The 27706-nt window shown below is 36.5% G+C and overlaps 4 protein-coding genes and 1 long non-coding RNA gene across 8 annotated transcripts; 2 read left to right on the forward strand and 3 right to left on the reverse strand.

The window, feature by feature from the left end:
- The first annotated feature begins 1973 nt into the window (after nucleotides 1-1973).
- On the forward strand, nucleotides 1974-7642 carry LOC122723516. Its single transcript, XR_006350425.1, has 2 exons — nucleotides 1974-4716; nucleotides 7611-7642. It is a non-coding gene; the product is annotated as an uncharacterized LOC122723516 (long non-coding RNA).
- LOC110613873 (cytokinin dehydrogenase 6) lies at nucleotides 5135-8084 on the reverse strand. Of its 2 annotated transcripts, none has more exons than XM_021755247.2 (5): nucleotides 7466-8084; nucleotides 7037-7164; nucleotides 6664-6924; nucleotides 6268-6533; nucleotides 5135-6183 (listed from the first exon to the last, which is right to left on the reverse strand). In XM_021755247.2, exons 1-5 carry the CDS (start codon nucleotides 8082-8084, stop codon nucleotides 5862-5864), a joined length of 1596 nt encoding a protein of 531 aa, XP_021610939.1. In that variant the 3' UTR covers nucleotides 5135-5861. The 2 variants fall into 2 exon arrangements, with proteins under 2 accessions (XP_021610939.1, XP_021610940.1); XM_021755248.2 differs by having other exon boundaries at nucleotides 5136-6183; nucleotides 6268-6530.
- Nucleotides 8085-13093: 5009 nt separating this feature from the next.
- On the reverse strand, nucleotides 13094-16527 carry LOC110613072 (protein IQ-DOMAIN 11). 3 transcript variants are annotated; one of them, XM_021754001.2, is made up of 6 exons: nucleotides 15794-16220; nucleotides 15412-15499; nucleotides 14963-15337; nucleotides 14203-14415; nucleotides 13940-14071; nucleotides 13094-13844 (listed from the first exon to the last, which is right to left on the reverse strand). In XM_021754001.2, the coding sequence occupies exons 1-6, from the start codon at nucleotides 16216-16218 to the stop codon at nucleotides 13227-13229; spliced, it is 1851 nt and encodes a 616-aa protein (XP_021609693.2). In that variant the 5' UTR covers nucleotides 16219-16220; the 3' UTR covers nucleotides 13094-13226. The 3 variants fall into 3 exon arrangements, with proteins under 3 accessions (XP_021609693.2, XP_021609692.2, XP_021609694.1); XM_021754000.2 differs by having other exon boundaries at nucleotides 14963-15340; nucleotides 15794-16198; XM_021754002.2 differs by lacking the exon at nucleotides 14203-14415 and having other exon boundaries at nucleotides 14963-15340; nucleotides 15794-16527.
- Nucleotides 16528-17611: 1084 nt separating this feature from the next.
- On the forward strand, nucleotides 17612-20550 carry LOC110613063 (bifunctional endo-1,4-beta-xylanase XylA). The gene is made up of 2 exons (XM_021753987.2): nucleotides 17612-17986; nucleotides 19002-20550. The coding sequence occupies exon 2, from the start codon at nucleotides 19152-19154 to the stop codon at nucleotides 20208-20210; it is 1059 nt and encodes a 352-aa protein (XP_021609679.1). The 5' UTR covers nucleotides 17612-17986; nucleotides 19002-19151; the 3' UTR covers nucleotides 20211-20550.
- An 846-nt stretch (nucleotides 20551-21396) lies between these two features.
- LOC110613062 (glycosyltransferase-like KOBITO 1) lies at nucleotides 21397-27628 on the reverse strand. Its single transcript, XM_021753984.2, has 11 exons — nucleotides 27226-27628; nucleotides 26299-26448; nucleotides 26153-26205; nucleotides 25770-25878; nucleotides 25508-25642; nucleotides 25333-25377; nucleotides 24223-24410; nucleotides 23757-23898; nucleotides 22817-22863; nucleotides 22562-22649; nucleotides 21397-22134 (listed from the first exon to the last, which is right to left on the reverse strand). Exons 1-11 carry the CDS (start codon nucleotides 27577-27579, stop codon nucleotides 21853-21855), a joined length of 1593 nt encoding a protein of 530 aa, XP_021609676.1. The 5' UTR covers nucleotides 27580-27628; the 3' UTR covers nucleotides 21397-21852.
- Between the last annotated feature and the right edge of the window lie 78 nt (nucleotides 27629-27706).

Here is a 27706-nt window from a genome sequence, read left to right on the forward strand (position 1 = left end):
CAAAAGTCCTCTGCCCAGCCTTCCTTTGCTTATTTTACATGCATGTTTTGTGATATTTTAGGGGGTTTTTGGGGAGTTGTATGGAGTCATGTTTTAGCTATGTTTGGTTTCTCATGGGAGTCTATTTGTGTAGGATCGGACTTGGGAGACCGTAGAGGCCAGCAGTGAGTCCGCTGCTTCAGTTTTAGTCAGGCGTCAGCCAGAGGTGAGTAGAACTAATCTAATCTATTGTTTTTAAAGTAATCAAACTTTTAAGCATGTTCATGCATCATGAATGCCATGTTATGTAATAGGTTGTTGTATTAGAATTCACGAATATGATGCAATGCAATTTACTGTTGATGTTGATGGATATTGGATGACCCACTAGCCCTCGATATGATATGATATGATATGATACGGAAGTCCAGGTCGAGGCCCATTCTACGCCCCTGGAACGATGTAAGAGAAAGTCCAGGTTGAGGCCCATTCTACGCCCCTGGCACAGTTGGATATGTTATGTTATGTTTAAGAGAAAGTCCTGAGGAGCTCTGTCGAGGGCCGGGCATTATTTGGATATGTAGAGGGTTACTGGTGACAAGTTCATCTTGATGTGTATTGTTTGTGTTGTGATGCATTTCATGATAGCATATGATTATTAAACTGTTTTTATGTTCTGCTCACTAGGCTTTTGTAGCTTATCCCTTTCCCGTAACCCCAGGTTTGCAGGATCAGAGATAGAGCGGGAAGTCGGCATAGTAGCTGGTATAGTTTAATGTAATAGAATAGAAGTGGACATGTACTACCTAATGGATTAGATTTGTGCTTTGCCCTAATTTATGTTTTGTAAATCCCTGTAAACATGATTTTTATATAAAAGTTTTTATGATGAGTTATGTTGAACCAAGCTTGATGCATGTGATGTTGACCATGCTAGAGTATTTGATGGGAGCTCTAGTGTGGGTTTTATGTATACAGTTTGTGATGTATGCACAGGTCAAGCTTGATATATGGAAAGTTTAAATTTTTTTATAAAAATGTATGATCATGTAAGGGATTTTATCAGGTACACAGGAGGTATAGTAGACTTGCTATGGATTTCGGCGACCTTAAGTCGACCTGAATCCTAGTGCCGGTAGCGGTCCGGTTTCCGGGTCGTTCCAGCAGAATCTCCCATTGAAAGTAATCACAAGTTGAAAGTAAAAACTAGTGAGTCCGTGGATATTGGAAGATACCAGAGATTGGTAGGAAGGTTGATTTATCTCTCACACACTCGATCGGATATAGCCTATGCTGTTAGCTTAGTCAGCCAATTCATGCATGACCCTCGCGAGACTCATATGCAAGCTGTACTTCGCATCTTAAGATACTTAAAGTCTGCGCCAGGGAAAAGGCTTCTTTACTCCAAACAGGGTCACCTCCGATTTGAAGCTTTTATAGATGCAGATTGGGTAGGATCTCTCGATGACAGGAGATCCACCTCTGGCTACTGCACAGTTGTGGGAGGGAATCTTGTCACCTAAAGGAGCAAAAAACAAAGTGTTGTTGTTCGGTCAAGCGTTGAAGCAGAATACAAAGCAATGGCCCAAGGTGTGTGTGAACTCTTATGGTTAGAGAAGTTATTGGAGGAGTTGAGGTTGCTCGAGAGAGACAAAATAACTTTATATTGTGACAATAAAGCTGTTATAAGTATAGCACAAAATCCAGTCCAACATGACCGGACGAAACACATTGAAATTGATCGGCACTTCATTAAAGAAAAATTAACGGACGGTATCTTGAGTCTAGTTCATGTGACTTCTACTGGACAACTTGCGGATGTGTTTACTAAAGGGCTCAACAACAAGATCTACCATAATTTGATTTGCAAGTTGGGCATGTGCGACATCTTTGTACCAACTTGAGGGGGAGTGTTGACTTATTTGTTGATCCTAACTGATTCTAGGGATATGATTTGATTTTATTATGATCCTTAATTATCTCTGTAACTATTATTTAATTATTTACTTCCTATCTAGATATAATTCTTTGTGTGTAAATAGTAATATAAACCAATTATAAAGATTAAGAGTGAAACACAAGAATTCTCTAAATTTTTCCAAAATTCTTCAGTTCTACACACGCAAACAAAATAAAACTGGGGGAACGTGAAAGGAAGAAGCTGCTCAATATTTCCGAAGATGCAGGGTCAAATATTTTTTGCTTGCTTACAGGCTTTTTGATAACCAATAACTATGTCCAATTCTGCATTTGATGAGATGTTCTGTTGCTAGTGGAAGAAGTATTTATTATAGCTGATGTGTTTTACTCATTACCCTTCCAAACTGATGTTTCCTTTTGTGGCATTACCACTTCATTTGCTATTGTGACTTGAGCTCATGCAAGTTGCTCATTATTAAGGAAACATAGAATTATAGGTGAAAGAATAAACTTCTTGTTTGTGTTTACATCAATACTTTAACCTTTTGTGGATTTTGGAAGATCTTAGGGAAAATGCAGCACTACCATTGCTAGTTTGTACGTCTACCTGTTCAAGTGAATTGCTCCGTTCAATTATTCAGAACTCAGAAGCCCGCACAAGGCATGAAAACAGCCTGTATATGAATAAAAAAGAGCAATAAATGATGCAAATGAGATGCTTTTAGTTATTCGATACACTTGTAATGTTCCACCATATTTTGGATGTCTGAAAAGTTACAGATAAGACACAGGAATTTTCTATGGGTTTCATTGGGTAATGGATGAACTGAGCAACACCATAGTTTATTATTATCATTATTACTATTATTAGTGCTTGAAAAGGGAGAAAGGAAGTGTGGAGGATGTCAACCATTAAATTTAAAGTAAGATGGGTGAAATGGAGAATTGCAAGGAGTTAACTATTTAATTGCAAAATACTAGCCAAGTTGAAGGGGAAATTTTTAGGATCACAATTCATTTGCCATGACTGATGACGCATGGTAATGAGTGTTGGGTAAGTAAAGAAACAACAATTTAACAAAATTAGTGTGCAAAAAAGAATGACAATTAAGTAGTCAAGGAAAGCTAGATTTAGGAATTATTTTTGTTTATACTTTTGTTTAAGTTTTAATTGTGAAACTAAGATCTTTATATTTTCTAGTGCAATTCTACTAAAAAGTTTAGATTTTTATTACTTAGGGATTCTTTGTAGTAAGTAGAAGTATTAGAATGTCAATAATGGTGGTATATATTTTCCTAATTACCACTAGTTTAGAATTTACTTTGGGATTCCTAACCATGGTAGTAGCATGAATTATTAGTCTATAAAATTTAAATACCTATGTGGCTTACGTGTTATCTGGGCTAATTTGCTATTCAAATTATTTAAAGTTCGAATCAAAGTTTCATGCTTCGTGTTTGTGAGTTCATTTATGGTTCTATATGACTTTGGTATATGAATGCAATTTTAGGATGGTGGAAGTGGCTCCTTTGGAGGAAAAGTTGAGAATAGAGATATTGAAATAATTTGGACATTTGCATTGTAGATGAACATATGTGCTTACAAGGGAATCTAGGATGAAGTGGAGGGAAAGAGGGAAAAAGTATTTGGTGGGCCTAGATCTTTTCAAAGATGTAGCCCTAAACCAGGTGGATAGGAAAATGATTTTTATAGTCAATCCCAACGCCCAATTAATGTGGGATTGAAGTTCAGTTGAGTCTAGTACTAGAGGCACCATCTATATCTACCAAAATAAAATGTATTTGTTCTTAGGAAATGCATACGTATATTGTCTTGGCAAAAGTACCCATGATGTATTATTATTATTATTATTGTTATTATTATGATAATTCCAAGGACATGGACTGTTCTGTGAAATTTACATGAGAAAAGTTATTGTAGTAAATGCTGAATTCTTTGCCAATGAAGTGAATTGTAAATGTCAGTTAAGGTATCATAATATCATCATTGGTGTCTGACCAAAAACAACTGTAATTGTGAACCTAAAAATAAAGTGCTCAGATACTGGCCACTTATTCCATTGACCACTGTTTTACAATGCCTCTTACATTGGGCAAAGGGCAATATTTTCCAATCCATCTGAATTCTACTGTTCAGAGAGATGTTTCAAGGCCTAGAGTTTTTCTTGTTTCTTACATTCTTAGCATAGTAATTGTGTCCACATTTACTAACATCTTGTTGGTCAATTGTCAACTCATAAATTTCTGTTTGGAGGTGATTTTTGTCAATAAATAACTGTTTGTATGTCTTTTCTGATACTAACTGAAGATGCTATTTGCATCAGAAAAGCAACACCCAGGAAGCAATGCTATAAGCAGGACAACAGCGTTCTAGCAGAGGTAGTTCTTGGCGTTTTTACCCTAGAACGTTTTGGATTTGCTCTTAAGATTATCAATTATTGCTTTTTCATCCAGCAAGTTTTGCTTCTGGCTGGATGGTGTTAAATTTGGGTCAGGCCTAACTCATCCCGAAAGCTAACTCAAGGGGAAGGATCGCCTATGGACCATATAAGGGGCACATTACCCCTTTCCACAACCGATATGAAATTCAACACACCCCCACACACCCAGAATTTTACCAATGCGTGACATATTCATGGGAGGCCCAATATCGGATGGATGGGGAGGCTCTGATACCATGTTAAATTTGGGTCAGGCCTAACTCATCCCAAAAGCTAGCTCAAAGGGGAGGATTGTCTATGGACCATGTAAGGGGCATATTACCCCTTTCTACAACCGATGTGGATTCAACAGATGGTAATGTAGATTTTCCAGTGGCCTTTGTGATTTTAAAATTTTTAATGCTTATTTGACATGTCAACCCCACTGCATGCACTCCGTTGAAGTTCGTCCCTTTTCATGCGAATATTCTGCGTCTTGTCTTTAGCATTTAATGGCAAATGGGAGTCACTTTATTCTGTAACGAGGGTGGTCTTCCACATGCCGTTGCTTGTTGAATGGTTTCAAGAAATGATAGTAGGTCTTTCTGAACCAATGAAATGAGGAAGTGATCATGTTTAGCATGATTTTTTCCGTGAAGCTATGCAGTATAGTGATTACACAGAAAATGAACTGCGTGAACCATTGAAAGTGCAATACTTCTGACATACAAATATGCCAGAATCTTTAGACAGCCAACTTGTTGCTCCTTTTAGAACTCATGTTCCTTAATAGTATATTTTCTTTTTGGCTGATGTGCATGAACATAAAATGAATTTGGGAAGATTCAGTTTACTCATAATTATTCATTGAGAAAGGAAGGATGTAAGAATCATGGCCAATGTAATTACTAGGGCCCCAAAAATACAAAGTTATGGTTCTTAGAAAATTATCATGGCCACTTATGAGTTTGTGCCATGAGGATGTTTCACTTGCATGTCTGATCTCCTTTTCTTTTTTTCTTTTTTGCAAAATGTTCAACATTGCAACCAGTGCATTAATTCCTTGTCAGGTCTATGTCCATGATAAATTTTATTGTAAATCTACTGTATATACATTATTTTTCCACTTTCCTTTCGCATTAGTTCTTTGGATAAGTAATTTAACTAATCCTTTGTCTGTTCTGCTAAATATTCATGCGGGAAAAGATATCACAATCTACAAAAAATGGGATCTGTCAATTGACATTAGAATGATCCTCTTGTTTAAAAAATCAACATGTACATTGTTATATGGCTACTGCTCTTCAGAGCCTTCTCTGACTAATTTTAGATTGGAAAATGCTGAGTACTGGGAAAAAAAAAAAATTTGCTAGACAATAGCTTCTGCAGCTTTCTTGTGAAACTTAACAGTATATTAGAAAATAGGAGACTTCATTGTTATCTATTTAGTATTTACATGGAGGTTAAGATATCTTCTTCCTATAAGGGCATTTTCTTTTGAAATAAAAAATTTCACCAATGTCATGAGAAAGGTATTGCCTTTTGAAATATTCTTTGGCCAGGTGCAAGTATTGCCAAAGGGTCATAAGCGGATTTTCTTTGCACAAAAACCTCCCATTGTGGGCCAAAGTGGGCTTGCCAGTCTTCCTGCGTTGTGTAGTGAGGCAGATATTGCTTGAAACCAAGACGAGCTGCGCCACAAAATTCTAGAATTCGTCTGTTCTGATATAGGATATGTTCTAAGCCATCAGTTCCTGTAGAAGAGGGAACAGCAGAGGAAAGAAATGCCACCAAGTAGAAAATATCTTCTTCTGGAATAACAGCAGAAGTTCTGTTGTCCCATCTGAAATTGGAATAGATGAATTAATCAGTCAACAAAAACTACAGGAACATACAGAACTAAAATGATATTTCTTTGTTGAGTTACTTTGATTTTTTAACTGGGTAGATGAGTACGGGCCCATTGCTGGTGTTTGTAAAGATATTGCCAAAGACTTCTTCAGCAAAATTGTGAATTTTGCTTTTGGGGACAAGAAGATTTAGCCATGGATGAGGAACTTCCCACAAGCCTTTGGACCGTAGTTTGACCTCAGACACATGAACTCTATCCAAGAATTCTATGTATGGAACTTCTGATAGAAAAAGTGTTGATGGGATGTATCTTAGTTGAGACAACAAGATCATTACTTCCTGCTAAAAAGAATATACAAGTCAGTGTCATTTTATTTATATTTTTTATTTACATGTTATTGTATTTATAATTTATTAATCAATTTAATTAAACAACATAGGAACCACCGGATGGTGGATCATTGCTTCTAACCTCATTTGTTGCATCCATTTTGTCTGTGTTGAAGTATTTGGCCAATTCTAAGCAGAATAGTGTTCTTCCATCTGATTCAAACTGACTAGCTTGTATTGGGTCTTGAGGATTAAAGGACGACCTCCAGTTATTTAAGAGACCAGTCCTGTTAATGATCACAAATCCTTCAACGTAGTCAAACGAGTTTTCTGCAGATATTAGAACCTCCTGATCTCTGGAAAATGTGCTGAAGTCTGAGTAGAGGATTCTAATCCATTTCACCTATTTGAAACACAGATTGTGTTATTACTTTCAAAACTTTCAACTATAACTGAGAAATATTATTTCCTTTCTTGTTCTAATTTATTGATAGTCCCAATGGGCTTGCTTTTACCATATCAGGTGCTGGTTCTAGTGATATTCTTGCCCTTGTTATGATGCCAAACTGACCAAGTCCTCCAAGGACACTGTAGAATAGGTCACTGTTCTGATGCTCGGAGCAATTCAGTACCTCACCTTTCCCTGCACTCAGTTACATTCTATTTCTGTAAGAACTTAAGTTGTGTACAGGATTTGTGTGTTTCTTGTGTACACATGCAGATTTGCAAATATAGCGGAAATAGATACTCAGTTTCATTGAAAATAAAATAGTGGCCATGGAACCAAGGTCTAGCACAACGTGCATGACTAGGAAACATGCCAATATCCTGGATGTTTGACTATTTGATTTTGGTTTTGCTACTGATTCTGCAAATTATCACCTGAGTTGTGTGTATGTGTGTATTTTCACCATTTGATGTCCCTACAATTTACTTTAACTAACCTGTAACAACTTCCAGTTGATAGACATTACTTATTTGTGGGCCATGCCGAAATGCCTGCCCGCTAATCCCAGCATTGGACAAAGTACCCCCAACAGTTAAATGTAGGTAGTCTGTCCATGATTTTGGTGCTAACCCATATTTCAGGCTTTCATGCAGGATATTTATCCATAACTCACCACCAGAGACATCTATATATGGATAATTTCCAGCGTGAACATGCATTTTAGGTTCCTGGAGAGATTCCATGTTGATGACGAGTCCCCCATGGACCTGAGCCTGACCCTGGAGCGAGTGGCCGTGGCCTCTAGCTGCAACTGTGAGCTTTGAATGAGGACCCATCTGCCAAATATGTTTTATTGTAGTAGCAATATCAGAAACTGATCTCGGATGTAGTACTGCAAAAGGGAGAAACTGAAATCTATTGCCAAAGTCTTTGGCTGCGTGGTGAACATCATCAAAGGTAAAATTGCCATCAACAGAAAGAGTTTTCAGGGAAGAGTAGTTGCTGGAAAAACACAGGTTTATTCTTATAGTCATACAGCTTAGGAGTAAGATCATGAAACTTCTTATGAAAAGTATATTATTTTGTTTGTGGAAGCTAATGGGTGGGCATCTCATCTTGTGGATGGAAAAGTTGGAGGGAACTGAGGGGAAAAGCTGTTTAAGCTGGTACTTCTTGTTCCTTTGTGTGCAAAAGCAAAACGAGAGTGTTGTGGAAGAGTGGAGGAATGAATGGTGGAGAAGAGAATATAAAGGTGTAGGTTTGAATGGCTGAGTCAACCAATATTCAGTTGCAAGAATCCGTGTGTAGACTGCCTACTTGGGTGCAAGAGTTCTAGGATTTTACCTTTGTTTATTCTTTTTTGAGGTGGTCTTCTTATTATTTATAGGAGAAACCATCGCACATATGCCATGTTGAAGGGGTAAGAAGGAAAGGAGAGTGGGGGAGATGGGGATTGGGGATGACAACTTGGAGGAAGCAATGAAAGACTTCTCTTCCTATTAAATTTGCTGCTTATTGTTTTGAAGCCTTAGTTCCTATCAACCGGACAAAAAATCTGTGTGATTCTCATGTTTATATGTCTCTAGGTGCAATTATTGCCTTTTAACCTTTTGTAACAAGTTGTGATGAAGTGGGAGATAAACAGCTCCATGAGGAAGCATCTGGCACTTCCCACAGTATGGTGAATGCATCTTAAGTTGTTCTGCATTGAAGAGGTGAATCATCATTGAGAAGGGGTGAAAAAAAGGAAAACAATATACAAGTGTTATTTTCTCGAACTGAAAAGAATAGTGCTACGAATATTGGTTGCTGTGACTCGATCTGCAGAGTTCTAGCAGAGCAGCAGAATTAATGTGTAGACATCAGGAATTGCGAGCTGGGATGATCAAATCTGAACCGAACAGGCAGATGAACACGTCTCGCCCGACCAGGCTATCATTTAGGTGATAAACAGTAAGATTTGATTGCATCAACTAAATTGTACTTTGTTGATGAAAATCGTGTCTGTAAGCTTGTGACCCTGAAGTAGTCCTGAAGGACAAATGAAGGAGTGACTTCTACGGTTGGTGTATATCTTTTTCATGATCTTGGATTCTATATTTTATAAAGGTTAGATTTCATCCATGGACAGAGTTAGCTAACCCAAACCTAAAAAAGAATGTACAAGAAGCAGATGCCTTTCAGGATGCCCATTTTTTACTGCTACAAGTTTAGGGAACTCAAATTCTTCCTAACATTTTGTAATGGAAAATGACAGCAGAACAATGATACGAGGAGGAAAACAACAAAAGACTACATTGACAAAACCATCCACTAAGTAGCTGGCTTGTTAGTTTGAAATTCCCATGGAGTGGATTTTGACGAGGGTATTTTTATTGAAAAAATAATCAGGCATTGTCCCTAAACATGTGTCCTTATTGGGACTATGGTTCTCTTTGTGTGATTATAATATCAAAAGATTGACATTGTTTGTAGTAGACATTGCACTCAAAGCCTCTAATTATGAGATATGGTGTGAAAATGTGAACTTGTTTCAAAATTGTCCCTTTATTTATTTTTTTCTTTTTTAATAAGTTGAGGTGGTAAAAGACCTAATCTTGATCAAATTCATTCTAGAATGAGACCGACCACTAATAAAGAAATTATGATATAATTAAGACAACAATGATTAGATGGTAAAAAACCCATAACACCCTATAGTGGAGAACCCCCATCAAAGGCAAAGGGGGCCTGTAATGTTATTCTGATGCTTGTGTTGTGGAGAGCAAAAGCTCCTTTATTAGTCAAGAAATGTAGAAATTTTTTGAGTAATTGATGATGAACATTTGTCATGTATAGAATCAAGAGGGCGGCTAGGGGTGGCTCCCATGGCTAGGCACTTTCCACGGTCACCCTTCTTTATATCATGAATCCTTCACTTGACACGTAAATGAATCATCATCTTCTAAATCCCATTGGCTAGTTGGGGATTTTGGACCGGCCAATAACATTTTGGCAAGTGGGTATTCTGCCACTAGGCACAAGGTGGTGGGATAGGTATTGTCCAAATCAGAACAACAGTTTTCCACGTCATTTGCAAAAGATATGATCCATCAACTTTGACATGCAGTAGCAATTTTTAAACCCTATCTGCCTTAAAAGCTCAAAATTAAATCAGTTGAAATGAAATGTGAGAGTTGAATAGTATCATATTTCCTAAAGTTGATTACTTTTGACCTGTTACTAAAATGTGAGTGATATAACCCAAATCAAATTAAAATGCGAAACGTTACTGATTTTGTTTTTTCATTAATTTTTTTTAAAGAAATGAAGTAGTACATTTTTTTTTTCCCTTATCCTAATGAAAAAGTCAATGATGTAAAAGAGAAAAATAAAAATTACCTTAGTGTTATCATGTTCCCTAACCCACTTGGATTCCACTTGAATCAATGTCTTCTTGTCTATTCCTTGGTGTTAGATATTGAAATTTGAGATAAATTACATCACAAGATATGATATTATTGAAGCTTTCCACTGTTGTTTCTGACCACAATCTACTCTTAGCTAACTTAGAATTATATTCTTTTAGGCTAAATAATTTTTATGTTATTAATACACAGAATTTCTTTGTGGAATGTAAAAGAAGAAACCCTTCGATGAAGAAACCTAGCTATAGGTGACCAATCTTTGCTTCTCATTTACATGTTGGATGGATTATTTTAGTGACTGCTTTCTCTGAAAGCTAAGGAAAAAGGTGCAAATCTATGCAATTGAACTGTCCACCATTGAAATTATTAGTAATTATATGTAAATAAATTCCTTCAATTATTGCGCTAAAAATTTCAGTTTCTTATTTTTTTTTTTTTTAAATTTAAAGCAAATTAATTTCCCATTTTAGAGAGTTAGAAATTGATATGCCTTAGTAAATTCAATTATTATGCTACTTACTAATTTAATTACTTAACCTAATCTCTGTGAAAAGAAGAGAAGATCCAATCCAATCCTATCCTATCCTATGCTGATGAAAAGAATGTAAGAGATGGATGCTTTGTGATAACATTATTGGCAGAAACACAGAGACAGACAGACGTATATTTATGGAAAAAGCAAAATAAAATATGTGCTTGAGATTCATTGTTAGGTACGTTGAGCTCCTTTCATCAACTTTTCTTCTTTCTTCTACTACTTTCGGCCTCAATAATCGCTTTTTCTTTTTTTCTTTTTTTAATTTTTCATGTTATACCCTAGATATTTGATTTTGATTTCAGAAGAGAATTTCATCATTTAAAACTCAATTGTGAGTTTTAGTTTGATAAGAAAATGTGCTAATGCATGCATATGTAGTACATAGAATTTGACACTTGCAAGTAAAAAACTAAAACTAATTGAGTTCTTGTAAAGCAATGAATCTAAGGCCAAACCAGTACGTACATAAAATTAGGTCAACAATAGCACAAAATTGAGATGATTTGTACTTAACTTGAACATGAGGATCAATTATTGGATTCTATTCAACCCTTCCAATAATAACAACCCTTTCAAACACTTGAATTGAATATCATTTTCTATGACCAAAACAAACATGTCATCTTCTAATATACTATAACCCAAGAGGATGACTCCTACAAGTCTCAAATTTGAAGATTGTCCTACAATCCATTCATCTTTTTTAAGCCATCTCCAAACTGACATAAAAATAGTATAATAAAATAAAATAAAAAGGTGTCATTGAAATGAGCAGCCTCACCTCACATGTCGATTTCTATTATTATATATTTGTCGGCCGCAGAATACTTTTGTTTTGGAAAATCATGTGGTGCGTCAATATTTGGTTAGGCCTAAGTCCAATGGCTAATGTTGAAATGCACATTGCATATTAGTGGAAGTAGTCCACTCTACAAATTTTATTATATGCACGAAAAAGACATAAAACTTATTCACCCAATACTTCAATAATCAAGTGTCCATATCGTAACTCACAAAGACAAAAAATTTTAATCTTTTTAAGTATTGACATCAAATTCCTTTTCCATGTCCATTTTTTTTTTTTATCTTATTTTTCAGGGGAAGAAAATGGCTACTTTTTGTTTAACTATTTTAAGTTACCTACACTAATCTATTTTTTCCATTTGATTCCAATCATTCAGGTTCAATTAAGATGGTAGTAGAAGGAATAAATGCTAGGACAGAATCTGATGGAATAGTGTTGTTGCAAGCTTCAATTGCATTTCATTTAGGATGTGACAGGTTTCTCACTCTGTAACCAAAATGCCTTTTGGCTCATTCAAGTCTCAGCCCAACCTATCATATTAGCTTTGGACCTGCAAATTGCAGCCCAAACTGGCTAAAATTTAGTAATATAATTTAACTCAAGTCTCTAAATCTGTCGTTTGAGATGTAATCTAAATTATAAGTATGTGTTGGATTTCAAGGAAAAAAAAAAAAAAAAAAACAACTAAGAAAAAATGAAAGAGATTTCTACTGAAGCTTAGGTTGATATCTTGCTTTTCTTTCATGCATACATTCAGCAGCACCTGGCTATTTATAGAGCAAAATTTGATATGTGTTCTACCTAATCTACTAAGAAAGTAATGATGCACCTCTCCTTGAAGACTACTACTCTTACAAGTTTAGAGGAAACATTTAACTTCTTCAGTTGCATCTCAGGATTTAATTCAAACCAAACACATAAACTAAATTCTTGGAACTTGTATGTATGTGGAATTTGAAGCAAGGTATCATATGCTTCAACAGTATGGGATATATCTACTATTAAGATTAGAAGCTTATCAATTTTTAATATTATTATTTGCTAATTAAAATGTGTGACCTGATTATTCAATTTGAAGTTATAGATCTGTTCAAGTTGGTGTAAATTTCCTATTTCCTTATGTGCCTTTTCCTTGCTGTTCACATATTGATTCTTTGAAGTTATAATATGAAGCTTCTGCAGGTTAATTTCCCTGGCATTAGTGTTCTTTAAAATCTGTTCAATAATACTATTATGTGTTGATTGAAAAAGTGAGGTTTTTTCTATATACTTAGTTGCTTACTTCAAGGATGACAGTATGCATTGAAAAGTGTGTTTTGCTATGTAATCTTGCAGGTTTAGTTAGCTGTCTTAATTCCAAAAGTATCATATTGACCATTAGGATGCATCTATATATATATATAACCTGTGAAGCATTACAATAGTCCTTAATGAAGGATGAGGCATTGTTCAACAAATTCAAACATTTGAAACCATTGTCCAAGCAGATCTTTCTTGGTTCTTGCAGTCAATGGAACGCACTTTGATGATCCCAAGTTCGCAATGAATACTCAGAATTTAAGCTCAGATCCTTCCATGTCCGGCTAGATTTTACCGGAACTGGAAGGCCCTTAAAACTTGGAGATCTTTGCTGCTGCTGGTAAGGACTAGGCCTTCCAAAACTACAATTATTAGGCACTTCAGTAGCATTAGATGCTATCAGAGACAACTTATTCTTACATGGTGAATAGCTATCAGAGTAAGCATCAAAACTTCCTGGCCTCAGCTTTGGTGAGCTTATTGATCTTGCTTTTGCCTTGGCAGATTCAGTTGCAGCCATGTAAGTTGGAATCACAGGAGACCTGGAGAAGGAATTGTCTTCTCCCAGGGAGCATTGCTTTCTGTGAAATGATCTTCTTGGAGCTGTTATGGGAGATTCTAATCCTTCAACTTGATACTGTCTCTGCAGACCTCTCAGTTTAAGCTGTTTCCCCCTATATTCCACTCTAGGCTTTGGAGTTGAAGTTAAAACTGTATCCAAATCTTCTAGTTCTTTGCTTTTATTAGAAACTTGACTATCCACCCATTGATCTAGCCAGTATCTCCACCTTCCATTCACTTTGTTCCTTTCATTTTCTGCTGAATTCTGAAAGAATATTTTTCCCCTTCCATTATGAGAAATGCTTCTGTAGAAAAAGTGAATTCCGGAAATTAAAGAATGCCAAATGTAGAGAAACTTACCCTGTGATTAAAGGCATATTCTTTTATCCTCTCTCTCTTGACTGCGGCCTCTTTCTTGCTAAGAAACAAGGTGTCTACTTCCTCCTTTGTCAGAATGCTTCCATCCCATCTTTTCTGGCTGTTTGTGTCCACCTGAAGAATGAAACAGATTGTTTGGCATATAGAGCTGAAATGGCTTAATCGATTTTGGGTGTAAACAAGCTATTCTTGAGTTGACTGAGTTGCTAATATGACTGCAAGGTTCTCCAATAGTCTAGACCTACCCTTATTATCTTGTCACTCTGGAACTGTTTATTTTCATCACAGGCACAAGTTCCTTCCGCCATTTGGATTCTCTTGGCACAGACCTGTGACTGGATATTTACGATGGACTGCAAGCATTTCAGGGTATTCATAGCTTGGCGTCGCACATTTCGCCCTCGAATAATAGCCTGAAGCTTCACTATCCCCTTCAGAGCTCGCAAAGCTTTCCTTGCCTGGATCCCAGATATACTTGTAAAAAACTATTCAATATGTGACAACAGAATTGAGCTTTTGTAGTCCTAGTAAAGTTATATGAACAACAAATTTGCTATTGAGGTTTGTGTTTTCCATGACTTATTCCGAAATCACCTTAACATTTCAAACTTCTCTAGATAACATGTGAGTTTGCTCCTAAATTCTAATCCTCTTTAAAACCACTCAAAATATGTCCTTTGGAAATTCTCTATTCCAATTTATTCAATGGAAAATTGTTCATAAACAATTGATAAAGATAACAGAAAGGAAATGTTGACTTATGGATTCACAGGAAAATTTAGTGTTCACCAAGTCCCTCAGAAAAGGGGGAGGAGCTTTATTGGGATGGTTATGTCAGTTATGTTTGTTTTACTGTAATATTCTCATCATCAGTAATGAAAAATGAAGGAGATGTCCATAGATACAGTATTCCTTTACTGCTCTATTTTCTAATATGCGTGCGTTCATGGGTATTTTGGCTAACAGATAAAATGTGAAGTAAAGAAAAGAGCTTGAACAACTCACTAGATAACCTCGAAAGGCAGCTTGAATTTTAAGGGCAGCAATTTCCTGGATAGCCCTCACACATAGATGAGTGGAGTGAAGGGTATCAGCTTGTATTTTCATGGAGGAAACTTGTTCAGTTTCTTTATCACATTGATGGGTAGTGGAATGAGGGACACCAGTTAGCAAAACAACCTCAGCAGCAGCATGAGCAGCTGCAACAGCTGCTTCAGCAGCAGCAGCACTGGCAAGTGCAACATTTAGAGCTCGCTTGCTCTGCTCCTGCTCTGACTCACTTAGTGTTGTTCTTTCTCTTGGTGGTGATGGTGCTGAAATGGAGGCCAACCTGCTTTTCACCTTGAGCCTCCCGAAGAAAATCCATTTTCTTCTCTTGTCCTTCTGACAATGGTCGAGTTTTGCAATAAGTTATCGGATACTAAAATGAGAGAGATTTTGTGTACATAACATACCTTTTCTTGATTGGATTGTGTATCTGAAATGAAAAACTTCCTCACGAGATTGAACCAGCTCCTCTTCTTGGCCATTAAATCACCATTACTGCCCACAAAATATTATGGTCCTCAATGATCAAAGAATATGTTCTACAAAATTGATCTTATACCATGATTTCTGCTAGTTTTATAAGAAAATCTTTATGCAATGGAGAGAAGAGGAAGGATGGTGAGAGATTGGAGAGAAAAGGGGAAGCATACAATGCTGTGCTGGTGAAGTAGACTAGTGGAAGAGAGAATCTCCATTTGGCACAGAAATACTCAAAATAGAAATCAAATGCTAAATCCTATGCAGATTGTGGACATAAAACAAAATAAATAAAATAAAATAATTGCTTACCCATCTCCTGAAATCCGGTGATTTAGTGAATGGAATAAGAAAAAAATAGTCTTGGAAACTTGGGAACTACAATTCCATAAAACCGAGGAAGATTTCACTTGAACGCAGATCACCAAATGCTCTTCACACCAAAGACCTAGCGATGTGATTGTGAAGGAGCTGAATGAGAGGGAAGAATATAATCTCTTTTTTCTCAAGAAACTGAAATCACAAAGAGCAAAATGTATAGTAAATTCAGGAGTTGGTAACGATCTTGGTGGGTATGTTCGTATATTTATGCAATAATTCATCTTTTTCATGATGAGTTTCATCTGTTGATAGCTGTGGGCCTCTAAGAAAAGGTAGAACCATATTCTATTTAATATACAAGTATCCTTTCTCTGTGAATTATCAGCACAGCTTTTAAGCTTCATGGGACCTCCCATCTGTTTCCAACCCTGATATTTCCCAACTGTAACAGACATCTTCAAATGTCTGTTGGGGGTGAAATTATTGAACTACCCTTTTCCTGGTATTTGCTCAAGCCTCAAATCACAAGTGAAATGCTATTGGGATCCGCCCTGAAAGCAATAGTTAATTCTTGTCCCTTTCTTTTACCACTATAGATATACCATTGCTTTTGCTATAATCAAACTTTCAAGCAGTGATTCAGATGTTAAGTTATTAGTTGTGTCTCTTTGCTAGATTTGAAGGGTGGAGGTAGAGAGTAATGAATACCCATTTGGCAATAGAATATTAAGTGGAAAGTGTTAAGTTTCTTAAGTTGGAATGTGGGTATCCCTTGAAAGATACGAGTACAAGGAGAGATTGTTAAATATTTCAAAAACCTCCCGCTCTGCACAGGCGCCAACACTGAGAAAAGAGTGATATTATTGAGGGAAGTGGGGAGACGGGTATATCAGTGCAGTCCAACGTGCAGCAGACAGAAGGCAATAGTTGAGAGGAATGTGCAGAAGAAACCAAAAGAGCCTTGGGTTTCAAGGTGGAAATACAGCTGTTAAAGGGCCCAATAGAGAAGAGCTGTCATAATTCCACTCATCTTTTGGAAAAGAATAAAAGATAATTCTCCTCCCTCTCCTCTCCTCTCCTCTCCTCTCCTCTCCATTTGGAGAACAAGTTTTTGGGTTTTTTTTTTGAGCTATCTACATTGAGTGGCCTAAGATGGTGCATGTGAAAGGCTTAATGTCACTACTCTATCTTGAGCCTCTAGGCCATAGCTTCAACCAGAAACCAAATCAAAGTCTACAGGAATTGATTATTAGAGTTTCAAGAATTAGAAGCAGAAGGAATTAGCTACCAAATGCATGAGAAAATATTAGAGAAATCATTAAAGCAGTTGGTGGGCTAACTGCATTATATTTCCACAAAGGCCTTTGATCCATCAAATCACATAATTACATAGCTGGGCCTTGAAGAAAGTTTCAAATGCACAAGCACGTGCGAAAAAGCTGGGAGGGAATTGATTGGTTGTGGCCTATGAGTATGGTTACATCCCCCACTTGAGAGACAATGAAAGGAATCAGACTGAATTTAGTGCCAGAACCCTACTAGGAGGACCTTCTTTCTCTTCAATTTTTCAAGTCAAGTCCAGCAAATAGTGATGTTGACCACTTGAGCTATGTAATTATTTTAGTAGAAGGGAAATATTTGTCCGAATCTAGAAATATTTGTCCTCTATGAAAACAATAGATGAAATCCACTTGTGGAATGCAGTTGCTACACAAAAACTATTACCATTAGAGAGGCTTTTCCTTCTCTTATGGAATTGGGCAATGGGCATGGCCTTTTACTTTCCATGCTGTCTTCAGACCAAGTCTGAAAAAACCCAAACGAGATTGGACCTGACGTTTTGGACCCATCCTAGAATTAAGCCCAACTCAGTCTCAAACATTCTTAATTGGGCTACTACTCTCTGAAGCAAGCTTCAAAATGGTTGCTTGATGCTAAAAGCACTTCAATAGCACAGCCCTCCATTTATCTATTCCCGTTTCTCCCTAACGTCGGACTTCCAACTCTCAAGGATCAAGCTTTTCTTTAAGATGGGAGTGAGGGAGATTTAAATGAGAAGGTTGTTGGACTTCTGATATAAAATGGGCAATTGGAGGAATCGTCGACCGCGTAGATTTTTCTACCGCCAATATAAAGATCCAGCATCATCTTACTACGACCCGGAAGAACCTACTCCTTATCCAGGTGCTTTCCTATGCCTGAATATATAACTTTTTCCTATATGAATCTTTGCAAAAACTCGAATTGGATTTCATCCAAAATATATTTCCAGTGTAGATTTCTCTGGGCTTTATTTAGAGTCTGTCCATATTTGTTTTGCTCATTAATTTAGTTGCTTTTGGTTTTAGAAAATTTTTCTTTTATTTTTCTGGTTGGTTGCTATGAAAATGTTAAAAATAAGTGGACGTATTTATATGGAGGAATACCCACTTAAAGATATCATGAAATGCTGGTTTACATGATCTTTATAGTATCAAAAATAGGTAAGAGCACCGATATCACAGATGAGAGGAATCAAACTTGGTGTCGGCTTTCTCAAACTTTGCTTATTGCAGAGCATAGTAATTAGTAAATGGCCCGGTATAATGTACACATATTTGTTTGGATTCAGGACAATTATGTCGCTTATAATTCAGTTTTGCCAATTGCTAAAGAATGGTACACACGAATGACTTGCTTTGGATGCCTTAGATCTACTCAGTATTTACTTTTTACTAACAACCCACAAAAATGCGTTTGATGTCATCAATTGAATTTTTAAAATTTTGTTTCTTGTTTTGTTCTCAGCATAACATTTAATGCAGAAATTTCCATACAAATAAAGTAGGTTGAATGATAAAATATCTATTTCCAATTTATAGAGGACATATCTGCTTGTTAAATATCAATTTCTGCTTCTGAGGTTTTTAACTTTATCTTGTTCGAATTTCTCATTTTTATACAGTGCTAGACTTTTTTGGTAGGCAATCTAACCATTTTCCTCTTTAGAGAACTCCTATTGATTCCAATCTTCTCTTCATGGGCAAAGCAGGGGCATTGGACTGCCCCTGACGAATGCCTCTGAGTGTCTCTTGCACCATAATATCAGTATGTTGATAGTGCATTTTTCTGGTGATTCTTGGAAGTTTTATTTGATCATGATCAAATTTCTCTTGCAAGAATTTATTTATTCCTCTTCCTCAAATTTTATCATCATCAGGAATGGTAGGTTTGAGTAGAGACCTAAACTGATTCACTCCCCACCCCTTTTCTAGAGTTTGCTGAGGATGGTGTACCTTCATGGGAGAAGAAGTTCTGTTCTTTGATCGGATCAGTACCATGGCAGAAGATTGTAAATGTTAAGAAGTTCATGTACTGCCATGGCAATGTACTGAACTGGGATGATTCAGCTGGAGAAGAGGCATTTCAAAATGCGAAAAAGCGATTTTGGGCAGAGATCAATGGCCTTACTTCTGAAATCTCTCTTCCTGATCCAGATAAATATGTTGACAATATTGACTGGAATCCTGATATTGATCCTGAACTGATCACGGACTTAGAGCTCTCATTTTTTGCTCCTAATGAGGGAGAAAAAGAAGGAAAAGTAGAGCAAAAGAACAAAAAGTTCAGGGACTATGTGGCTGTTCCTTCAGAAGGATGGAACAAAAATTCTGGTGAAAATATAACCACTTGGAAATGTGACTATAACATGCAAAGTAGTGTAGCTTTGAAAGATAAAGGACAGTGCTGGAACCAGTGGCATCCAAGTACTGATAATCCAAAAAATTTAATTAATGGTGATAAGCCATCGAATCATTCATTTGCTCAGGGAAATGAAGCTGAAAAGAGCAACACATGGGGAGATGATAATAAATTATGGAGAGAGAACCACAATGGAAACCATGGCAAAGAGCTGAAAGATTGGGATAATAATGCAAGTCATGACAATAACCCCTGGGAGTGCAGCTTTTCTCAGAGAAGTGAAGGTATGAAAGGCAATGCATGGGGAGATTGCAGTGATAAAGCATGGGGATGGAGCCACAGTGCAAATCAAGTCAATCAGTCAAAGGACTGGGATAGTGGTTACAATCCTTGGAAGTGCAGCAGTGAGGGCGTTGTACATGCTAGGGAGAAAAAACAAGGCAATCATTCTTGGGCTAATAATCCACCTGAGACAGGAACTTCCAGGCAAAGCAACTTTTCTCAGGGCAGTGGAAGTCTGAAAGATAGACAATGGAGAGGTTGGAAACGGTGGGACAATCACTACAGAGAGCCTAAAGATTTGGAACTTAGACAAGTGGATGGTGGTTGGGGAACGTCGAATGCTGGTAACAGGAAGAGAGAAGGTACCCATCAATATTTAACAGGTAACAAACAGACAAGGTTTCAAGGGAATGGATACAAAACAGGTTACCGATGGAGGGGATAAGCCACAAGGAATGACAGATTTGCTTTTGCGTAGAAGGCCTTTTGTTCAGGGGAAAACAGATATAGGGCTGAAACTTCTCAGCATCAAATGAAGCAGTATTTTGCATATGCCAACGAGATTTGACATTTTTGTTTTGTTTGTATTTCTTGTCTTATAATGATTCTCTTCCTGTACAATTCATATAACACCAGAACAAGACAACATGATTAATTGTCAGTTGGCATTCACAACCACAAATGATACACGAAATTTTTTGACTTGCGTCATCTCTACTCTGTAATAGAACATACATCCTTTATTAGTCCAGTTTATTTATTTGAGCTTGTGCCTTTTTCCCTAATTGTCTAGAACAATGGCGTTTAAGGCTTTTTGGATGATCTTTTTATATTATTCAGGCACTCCCAGACTATTATTTTCTGGGTCATGAGGGTTTAGAGAGTTATGATGTGATTGATTTGCTTTTATATAATCAGCGCAACAGCTGCACAAGGTAATGCATGCGGTAAGTCAGCCATAACAACAAATTAATGATCTGTCTCAGTTTGATAATGATTGGGTCACAAGTTAGATTGACATTTGGGAAGCTTGTGCCTAGAGGATAGTTCTGTGCACACGCAACTTACAGACACTGTACTATTATTCAAAGTATAGAGAGTGATACAATTGAGTCACTTGACGGTGAATTCACACAATAGAGCTACAGTTGCTGCATTGCTAAGATGCTAATAATTTTATTTCTTTATTTACATATGGTTTTTATGTTACTTTAAGAATACTCCTTTGTTTATTAATATCAATAATTTCAGGCGGACGAACTTGAGGATATGCTCCTACCCTGAATAGGATGTTGTACGCTCTTCGAGTTAGAGAAAAGAGGTGAACCAAAATCCATTCTATTTCGGGCTTCAGCCATTTTTGAATATGAATAAAGTTAAATGGAGAAGAAAAATCCCCCACCCACAACATATGGCGACTCTGCAAGTAATCACCACTCACCTCACTTGAATGTTATAGGAATAAACATTCTTTATTCCAGATTGTGCCACTGCCAATTTGTGGTATTTGATCAAAGCACCAAAGATAGCATCTTAAACAAATCAAGATTACATATCAATGAGTTTTAGCAATAATACTAAAATCAACTAGAATTCAGACCTTAATCGAAATCAAGTGAACTAAAAAAAAAAAAAAAAAGACAATATAATGTTGGTTCATTTACTTTAAATCAAGGGAAGTTCATATGTAGACATCCTCTCAATTACAAAAGATTAAAAGACATCCTCTCAGGAGACTCCCATGGTCATTTTTAATCTCTTGAATTTCCACATAATAATGATAGTTACAATACTTCTATTATCAGCACTGTGGCCTCCACTGTCCACTCTCTATACATGAAGAATAGTAAGCCGACTACTTCTTGTGTTGTAGCATGAAGTTGCCAGGCCCTAAATCTCTCTCCTAAATGACGTACACAAGCGCTTGGATCAGGATCGGGAAGAACCAACTTAACTGAACTGAATAACAGAGGCCTGCTTGCTCTTTCTTTTCTCTCCTGATTCTTCCCTTCATTGCACATTAGACCAGAATGGTCACACCTATTTGAACAGGAATGAGAAGAGGCAGCAATCACGCCAAAATTGGCTCACACTAACATAAGGAACTCGTCATCCACTCCTGGGGAAGGCAATGGTGGAACAGCTGCTTCATATGATATAGTATCTTCTAAACCCAAAACCTTCCTAGCAGCTGCCTGATTCTCTCTGTTTCTTCCCATCTTTCTTGATGGTAGTGATTCAGAGGCCACAGCTCTGGATGAGTTGCTTTTATCAATAGATGCTAAAAACTTGTCTTTTGAAATAGTTGTTTGGGCAGATGCAATAATAGAGCTGAATACGCCAGACTCTCTTAAAGCTTGTATTATGACCTGAAAAGAGAAGATTTCAATTGATCAACAATGGAATTCAGGCATGTATTTTAGGCACATTTGAACATATACAGTAAACGAAATTGGTAACCTCTTACATTTGATCAGCGATGGAAATGTATAACTCACACTAAAGCTGAGTTTTGGAATGCTATAGCAAGCAGCTCAAAAAAGCAGCAGCTAGAACAAAATGACTGAAATGCCCTCCATGACTACTATGCATTTGGTCCCATAACAAATGAATAGAAGTGGAATAATATATGTTAATAGATATAGTGATGTTTTAGCAATGATTGCATATAGTGATTTCAACCACTTTAAGATGAATCCTGTTAATTTGTCTTGCTTTAACAAATAAAATCCATTCAATTTCTATTTGTTGATTGCACTTTATATACAATGTCAAAAGAAACATTACTTTTCTTACCATGGGAGAATATATGCGAGTTAAAATGCCCTTCCTCAAGAGTTTCAATTTTAGGTCTTTATCGCCCCAGACAACATGCTCATGATACCTAAAACATAAGTAAACACGAAATGCATTATTTTGACAGAAACAAGAGATATGATTAAAAAAATAAAATGTGCATGCAAAAGTGCTCCCAGCCCCAGACAAATATGCATAGGAAGAACAGAAGTACAAGAATGAGAATAAAAAAGCCCCCGCAAAAGAAATACTTACCAATTTAGCATTTCCTCCTCTGTTGCCGTTGACGCTATTATGAATGCCTATAATGAACAGTGTTGAATTCACAAGATGAAAAAATTGTCATAAGAAAACAGAAACTCAAACTAACTGAACACATTCAAACAAAACTTTGGTAATAAATTCAATCCTTGTCTATGACTATCAATTTGACCAATGTGAGAATTAAAAGAAGCCAGTGAATAGAGAAATCCAAAAACTTAAAAGTCCAAGCCAAATAAAATTTTACATAAGGCTTAATCTCCACTTTCACTACAAGACCATTATGTACCTGGAGATCTAATGTGGTCAAACACCTACACATAAGCATCCCTTCAGTTAGTATTATGACGACGACAAACTAAAGCTCCTCAATTAAGGAAACCAGATCAATGAATTCACAGGCTCGTTTTTACTGTTTAAGTGGCACACTGACATCATCAGTCATGACTAGCAAAGGTGTATTCTCTAATTCTAGAATGACAAGTCTTACTCTTCAGGATAAAGTTCTTGGGTCAACCATGCATAGTAAGCACCACCATGCAAAACCAACTTGGCCACCTGCCCACTCCCCATTATAAAATAAAGAACAACCCAGTGCTAGCCACATCATTACTTGGGCCATATCAGTGTTGCTCATTTGTCATGAGCCTTTTGTATGCCAGCTGCCCATGTACTCTGTTCACATGCAAAGGGCTGCATAACCTCAGGCAGCTCTTAATACTTTTTTTTTCTTGACTTCGAAAATAGATGTAGCATCGAAAAGGAAAGAAAAATCAATCATTCTATCACTCATCGTGCCCTACATCCCTTCCCAAATGACCTATTTTCTAGCATGGATTCTTCAAATTAGATATTATACTTTCCACTTGCCACAAAAAAGCAGTCAACAGCTGAAATGCAAAAAAAAATAGCAAAGAGAATGAACAGAACCCACAGCTCTATCAAATTCCAACATAAAGCATCTCTTGACATCCTCCTTTGTAGGCTTACAGCCACATCGATCGCGTCTGGAAGTCAAGTCTGAGAATTTGGCATACGTGTAATGTAGAACTGAAGCCTCTTCCAACTTCACCTCACTATAAAATATGGATCAAAAAAATTGTTCATAATTAGACAGCCAGAAAAAGGTCAATAAGGTGATGGAACAAGTTGTCATTCAGAAAATTATTCTAAGAAAAGGTGAAAACATCTACATGGTAACACTCAAGATGTACAAATTATTCATACAAGAAGAAACAGACCCCACTGCAGGACTGCTGCAGGGAGAGGGAAGGCAGCTTCCTGTATATGTGGATTTGCACGAAATTTATCACAGCTGCATGCTTTCATTCACATTCTTTTGCATAGATTAATAGTTCAAAATCTGTGGTCATGGGTTTTCATATATATAATGAACATACTTGGGAGTTTTCATGTAGTTGTGCCATCGATGTGCACCATTGGGACGGAGATGATCTTGAATTCTTGCAACTGATTTCCCATTTCCATAAGTTAAGAAGTAGTTTGGATTACCACGAGTTGATTCCTTGTACATGCCAAAGTATGTATCCTTTGGGAGATGATCATAATTTTTTTTGAACATTGAAACCTGTTTGCAACACATCAATAAAACATAAGCAACGACTATGCATGTATTCATCAAAGGCAAGGAAACAAAAAAGCAAATACCTTGCAATATTTTAAATAACAAGAAAACCAAATCAGCATGCTACTCATCCCCACTCCCAAAATGCTAGAAAATGATAAGAGTGCAGACACTTTAAATGTTACAAATTTTCTTCAAGAATAGAAATTTCACAAGACATTTATTTCATTGCCATATGATCCTCATCCAACAATACTTCCACTAATTGCTATGGTTTTTCTTCTGCCTTTTTAAACTAATTTCTTGCCTAAGAAATTAGAAGGAACCTTCAACTGTGAAGAAACTCTCTTCTTTATAGTAGATAAAGTTTTCAAGCGACAGAACTTAGTTTTAAGTTTTAACACATAACTCAATAGAATTGTCTCAACATTTGGGATTTTACCATTGGTTTTAGGTATTCTGCATTTCATTTGAGCTCGCTAAATGCAAGCAGCAAGCATAAGGAAAGTAAAAAGAATCAGTAAACAACCATCAAAAGTTAGTTTTTTTATTGCTTTTGTTTAGGGGAAGAAATTTTTCTAGCGAATGCTTTTGCTCTTTTCTTAACTTATGATGTAAATCTCAGATATTTAATAAAATCAGCAGACGATCTTGTTTGTATATTCCACACTGATTTATTACCACATCAATAGAGATTGAACAAAGTGAACTCAAAATCAGAAAAACAGACATCTACCTTGAACCACCTATCATTAATCCAATACATTTTGCAAGTGATAGAAAACATTTGACCACAAAGAATTCAGCCAACAATGTAGTTGAAGCTTAATGAGTCTTTGTCAAACTGTCAAATTCCACAATTAAAACAACTAAAATTACTAGACCAAAACTTAAAAATATTAAAAAGATTATATTGGAGATTTACCTCAGTAAAGGGATCCTTAACATCATCCCTTTCTACACTACTCTCCTGAGAAATAAAAACATCATTATTTAAAATGAAAAAACAGACTAGATAAATTTCAACAGACTGCCCTCTTATCAATTCCCTATATGACATATCACCAACAAAACATTCTCAATCAATATATATCACTCACATAATTTGGAAAAATAACCATATCAACGTTCCCAGGAACATCCAGCAGTAATTGCCTTAAAGAGTATTCACTAGAACCAGCAGGATGTATCAGTTCATCAGTGTCAAGATGAAGAATCCAATCTATGCCTGCATCCTAAAATTTTGGAAAGCATGAGAATGAGTTATGAGTTCCACAAGCGTGAAACCAACTTGTTCGTTACAAGCTAATAATAATAAACAGAATTGCCACAGACAAGAAAACATTTAATCATGCTTCATACCCTTGCCATGACAATAGCCATTTCCATATTAAGAGATTGCTTCACAAACAGCTCATAATTGCATGGCTTGTAAAAGAAACTCGACAACCATGTCTCGTTCCAGATTCGGCTGATTGAAAGGAGAGATAGAAAACAGGAAAAATAAAATAAAATATCAGAGAAGGTACAAAATAGAGATAATTGACAATTTTCAAGGTGTTTTTCCTAAATACAGTATTAATTACCTTAAGCCAAGAAAAACTAGAAATTAATTCATCTATACTACAAAGCAATCCTAAATTTCAGCTGAAAAAGATGCTAAAAAGGAAAAGACTCTGCAGAAGTGCTACCAATTTACAATCCAAGAACCATGATTCAACCATTAGTAGGGAAAAGCAACTGACCTTTTAGCCTGTTGCTCCTCTAGCTCTCTTGTTCTTAAAATCACTTTTACTCCCTGAGAAAATGATAAACTATTTATGATCATTGCAACAGCAAAAATAACATAAATCAAAGTGGAGAAAGTTCTACACAAAATACATGAACTCACAGGAATAGATTCAAGAACTTTAATTACACTAGGAGATGCTGCCTTTCCTTCGACAAAAAGGAAAAAGGTTGTCACCCCAATAACCTTATGATAAAGCATCCACGGAAGAATCTGATCTAAGCCTGCAGATGTACTTGTCGTAATACATATCTGCACAAGGAATAGCATTGCGGCACTGGCTCAGGAAACAATTAAGTTAAAACAAGCAGATGAATGGTAAATTCAATTTATTAAATGGCCATAAATTCCAAAACACAGCAACAGCCCCAGGAATTCAATGAAGAAGGAGAAAAACGCAGAAACCAATAAGTACTAACATAAAAGTAAAAGAAAATTTGAATCCCACAACTCCAGGGAAGGTTTGGTTTGCCATGGAAATGAAAATGGAAACGTTCACCATCTAGACATCCTAATCCAAGAATAACATTATAATTCATTTTTTAGATAATAAAGTATAATTTAATAGTAATTTGGAGACTACACTAAAATTTTATTTCAATTTCAGCTAAATTCAAGTTGTTAAAATATGAAACAGTTATAAAATATGTATTTTGTAACATCCTACTTACATTTCCAGAGCAAAGCAAATGTGTCTCAAGAATCAAACAAGTTTAATTATTACGTTCAGCTTCAAATCAAACTTCACAGAGTTCACTCAAATTCTTAGTCTGGTTTGATAAATCTTTCGCAAAACAAAGTTGAACCAAGTTCTGAATGTCTTAGAGCCAAAACAAAAAATAACAGATTCCAAGCAGTTAATGCGATGCATACGAATTAAATTCCATAAAACTATTTAGCAAAATCTAGAAGCAGATCAATCCCAAAACAGAAAAGTCAACATGCAGGCACTTGCAAGATTGACTATAAAGCCAGAAGCAGAAAGAGCAAGCAAAAGAAGAAGATAGAGGGAGAGAGAGAAAAACATGCCTTAGGCCTTAAATTGGCCTCGAAATCAAACTTCCAATCACGAAAGTAGGGGAAAGAAGGAGATCCACTACGGGCAAGAGAGAAGCAATCAGATGGGTGGTGAGGTTTAGGAATAGAAGGAGAGGTTTCCATGCCCGGGAAGATCTCGTGGTTGTGGGAACCTTGAGGAGCCCATCGAGTATTGATGGTGGTGGGATCAGCGAGACCTCGATCGCCTCTCCATTGGAGAGCAAAAGCCAAGGCGGCAAGAGAAAGAGGGAGGAGAGTGAGAAGGAGGATAAGCCTTGACGTGAAGGATTGGTTAGAGGAGGCGGAGGAAGGGCGGAGAGGAGTGTGGAGGTGGGGGTTGGGCATGGTGAGTGTAGGTGGGGAGAGAGAGAGATGCGGGGGGCGGAGGAGTAGAAAAATATAATATTTGCATTTATAATATAAATTGGTTTATTTTTTAATTAAATAACTCTCATAAATTTATTTTCTTAAT

This window comes from Manihot esculenta, chromosome 4 (genome assembly GCF_001659605.2).
Source record: "Manihot esculenta cultivar AM560-2 chromosome 4, M.esculenta_v8, whole genome shotgun sequence".
NCBI classification, from domain to species: Eukaryota; Viridiplantae; Streptophyta; class Magnoliopsida; order Malpighiales; family Euphorbiaceae; genus Manihot; species Manihot esculenta.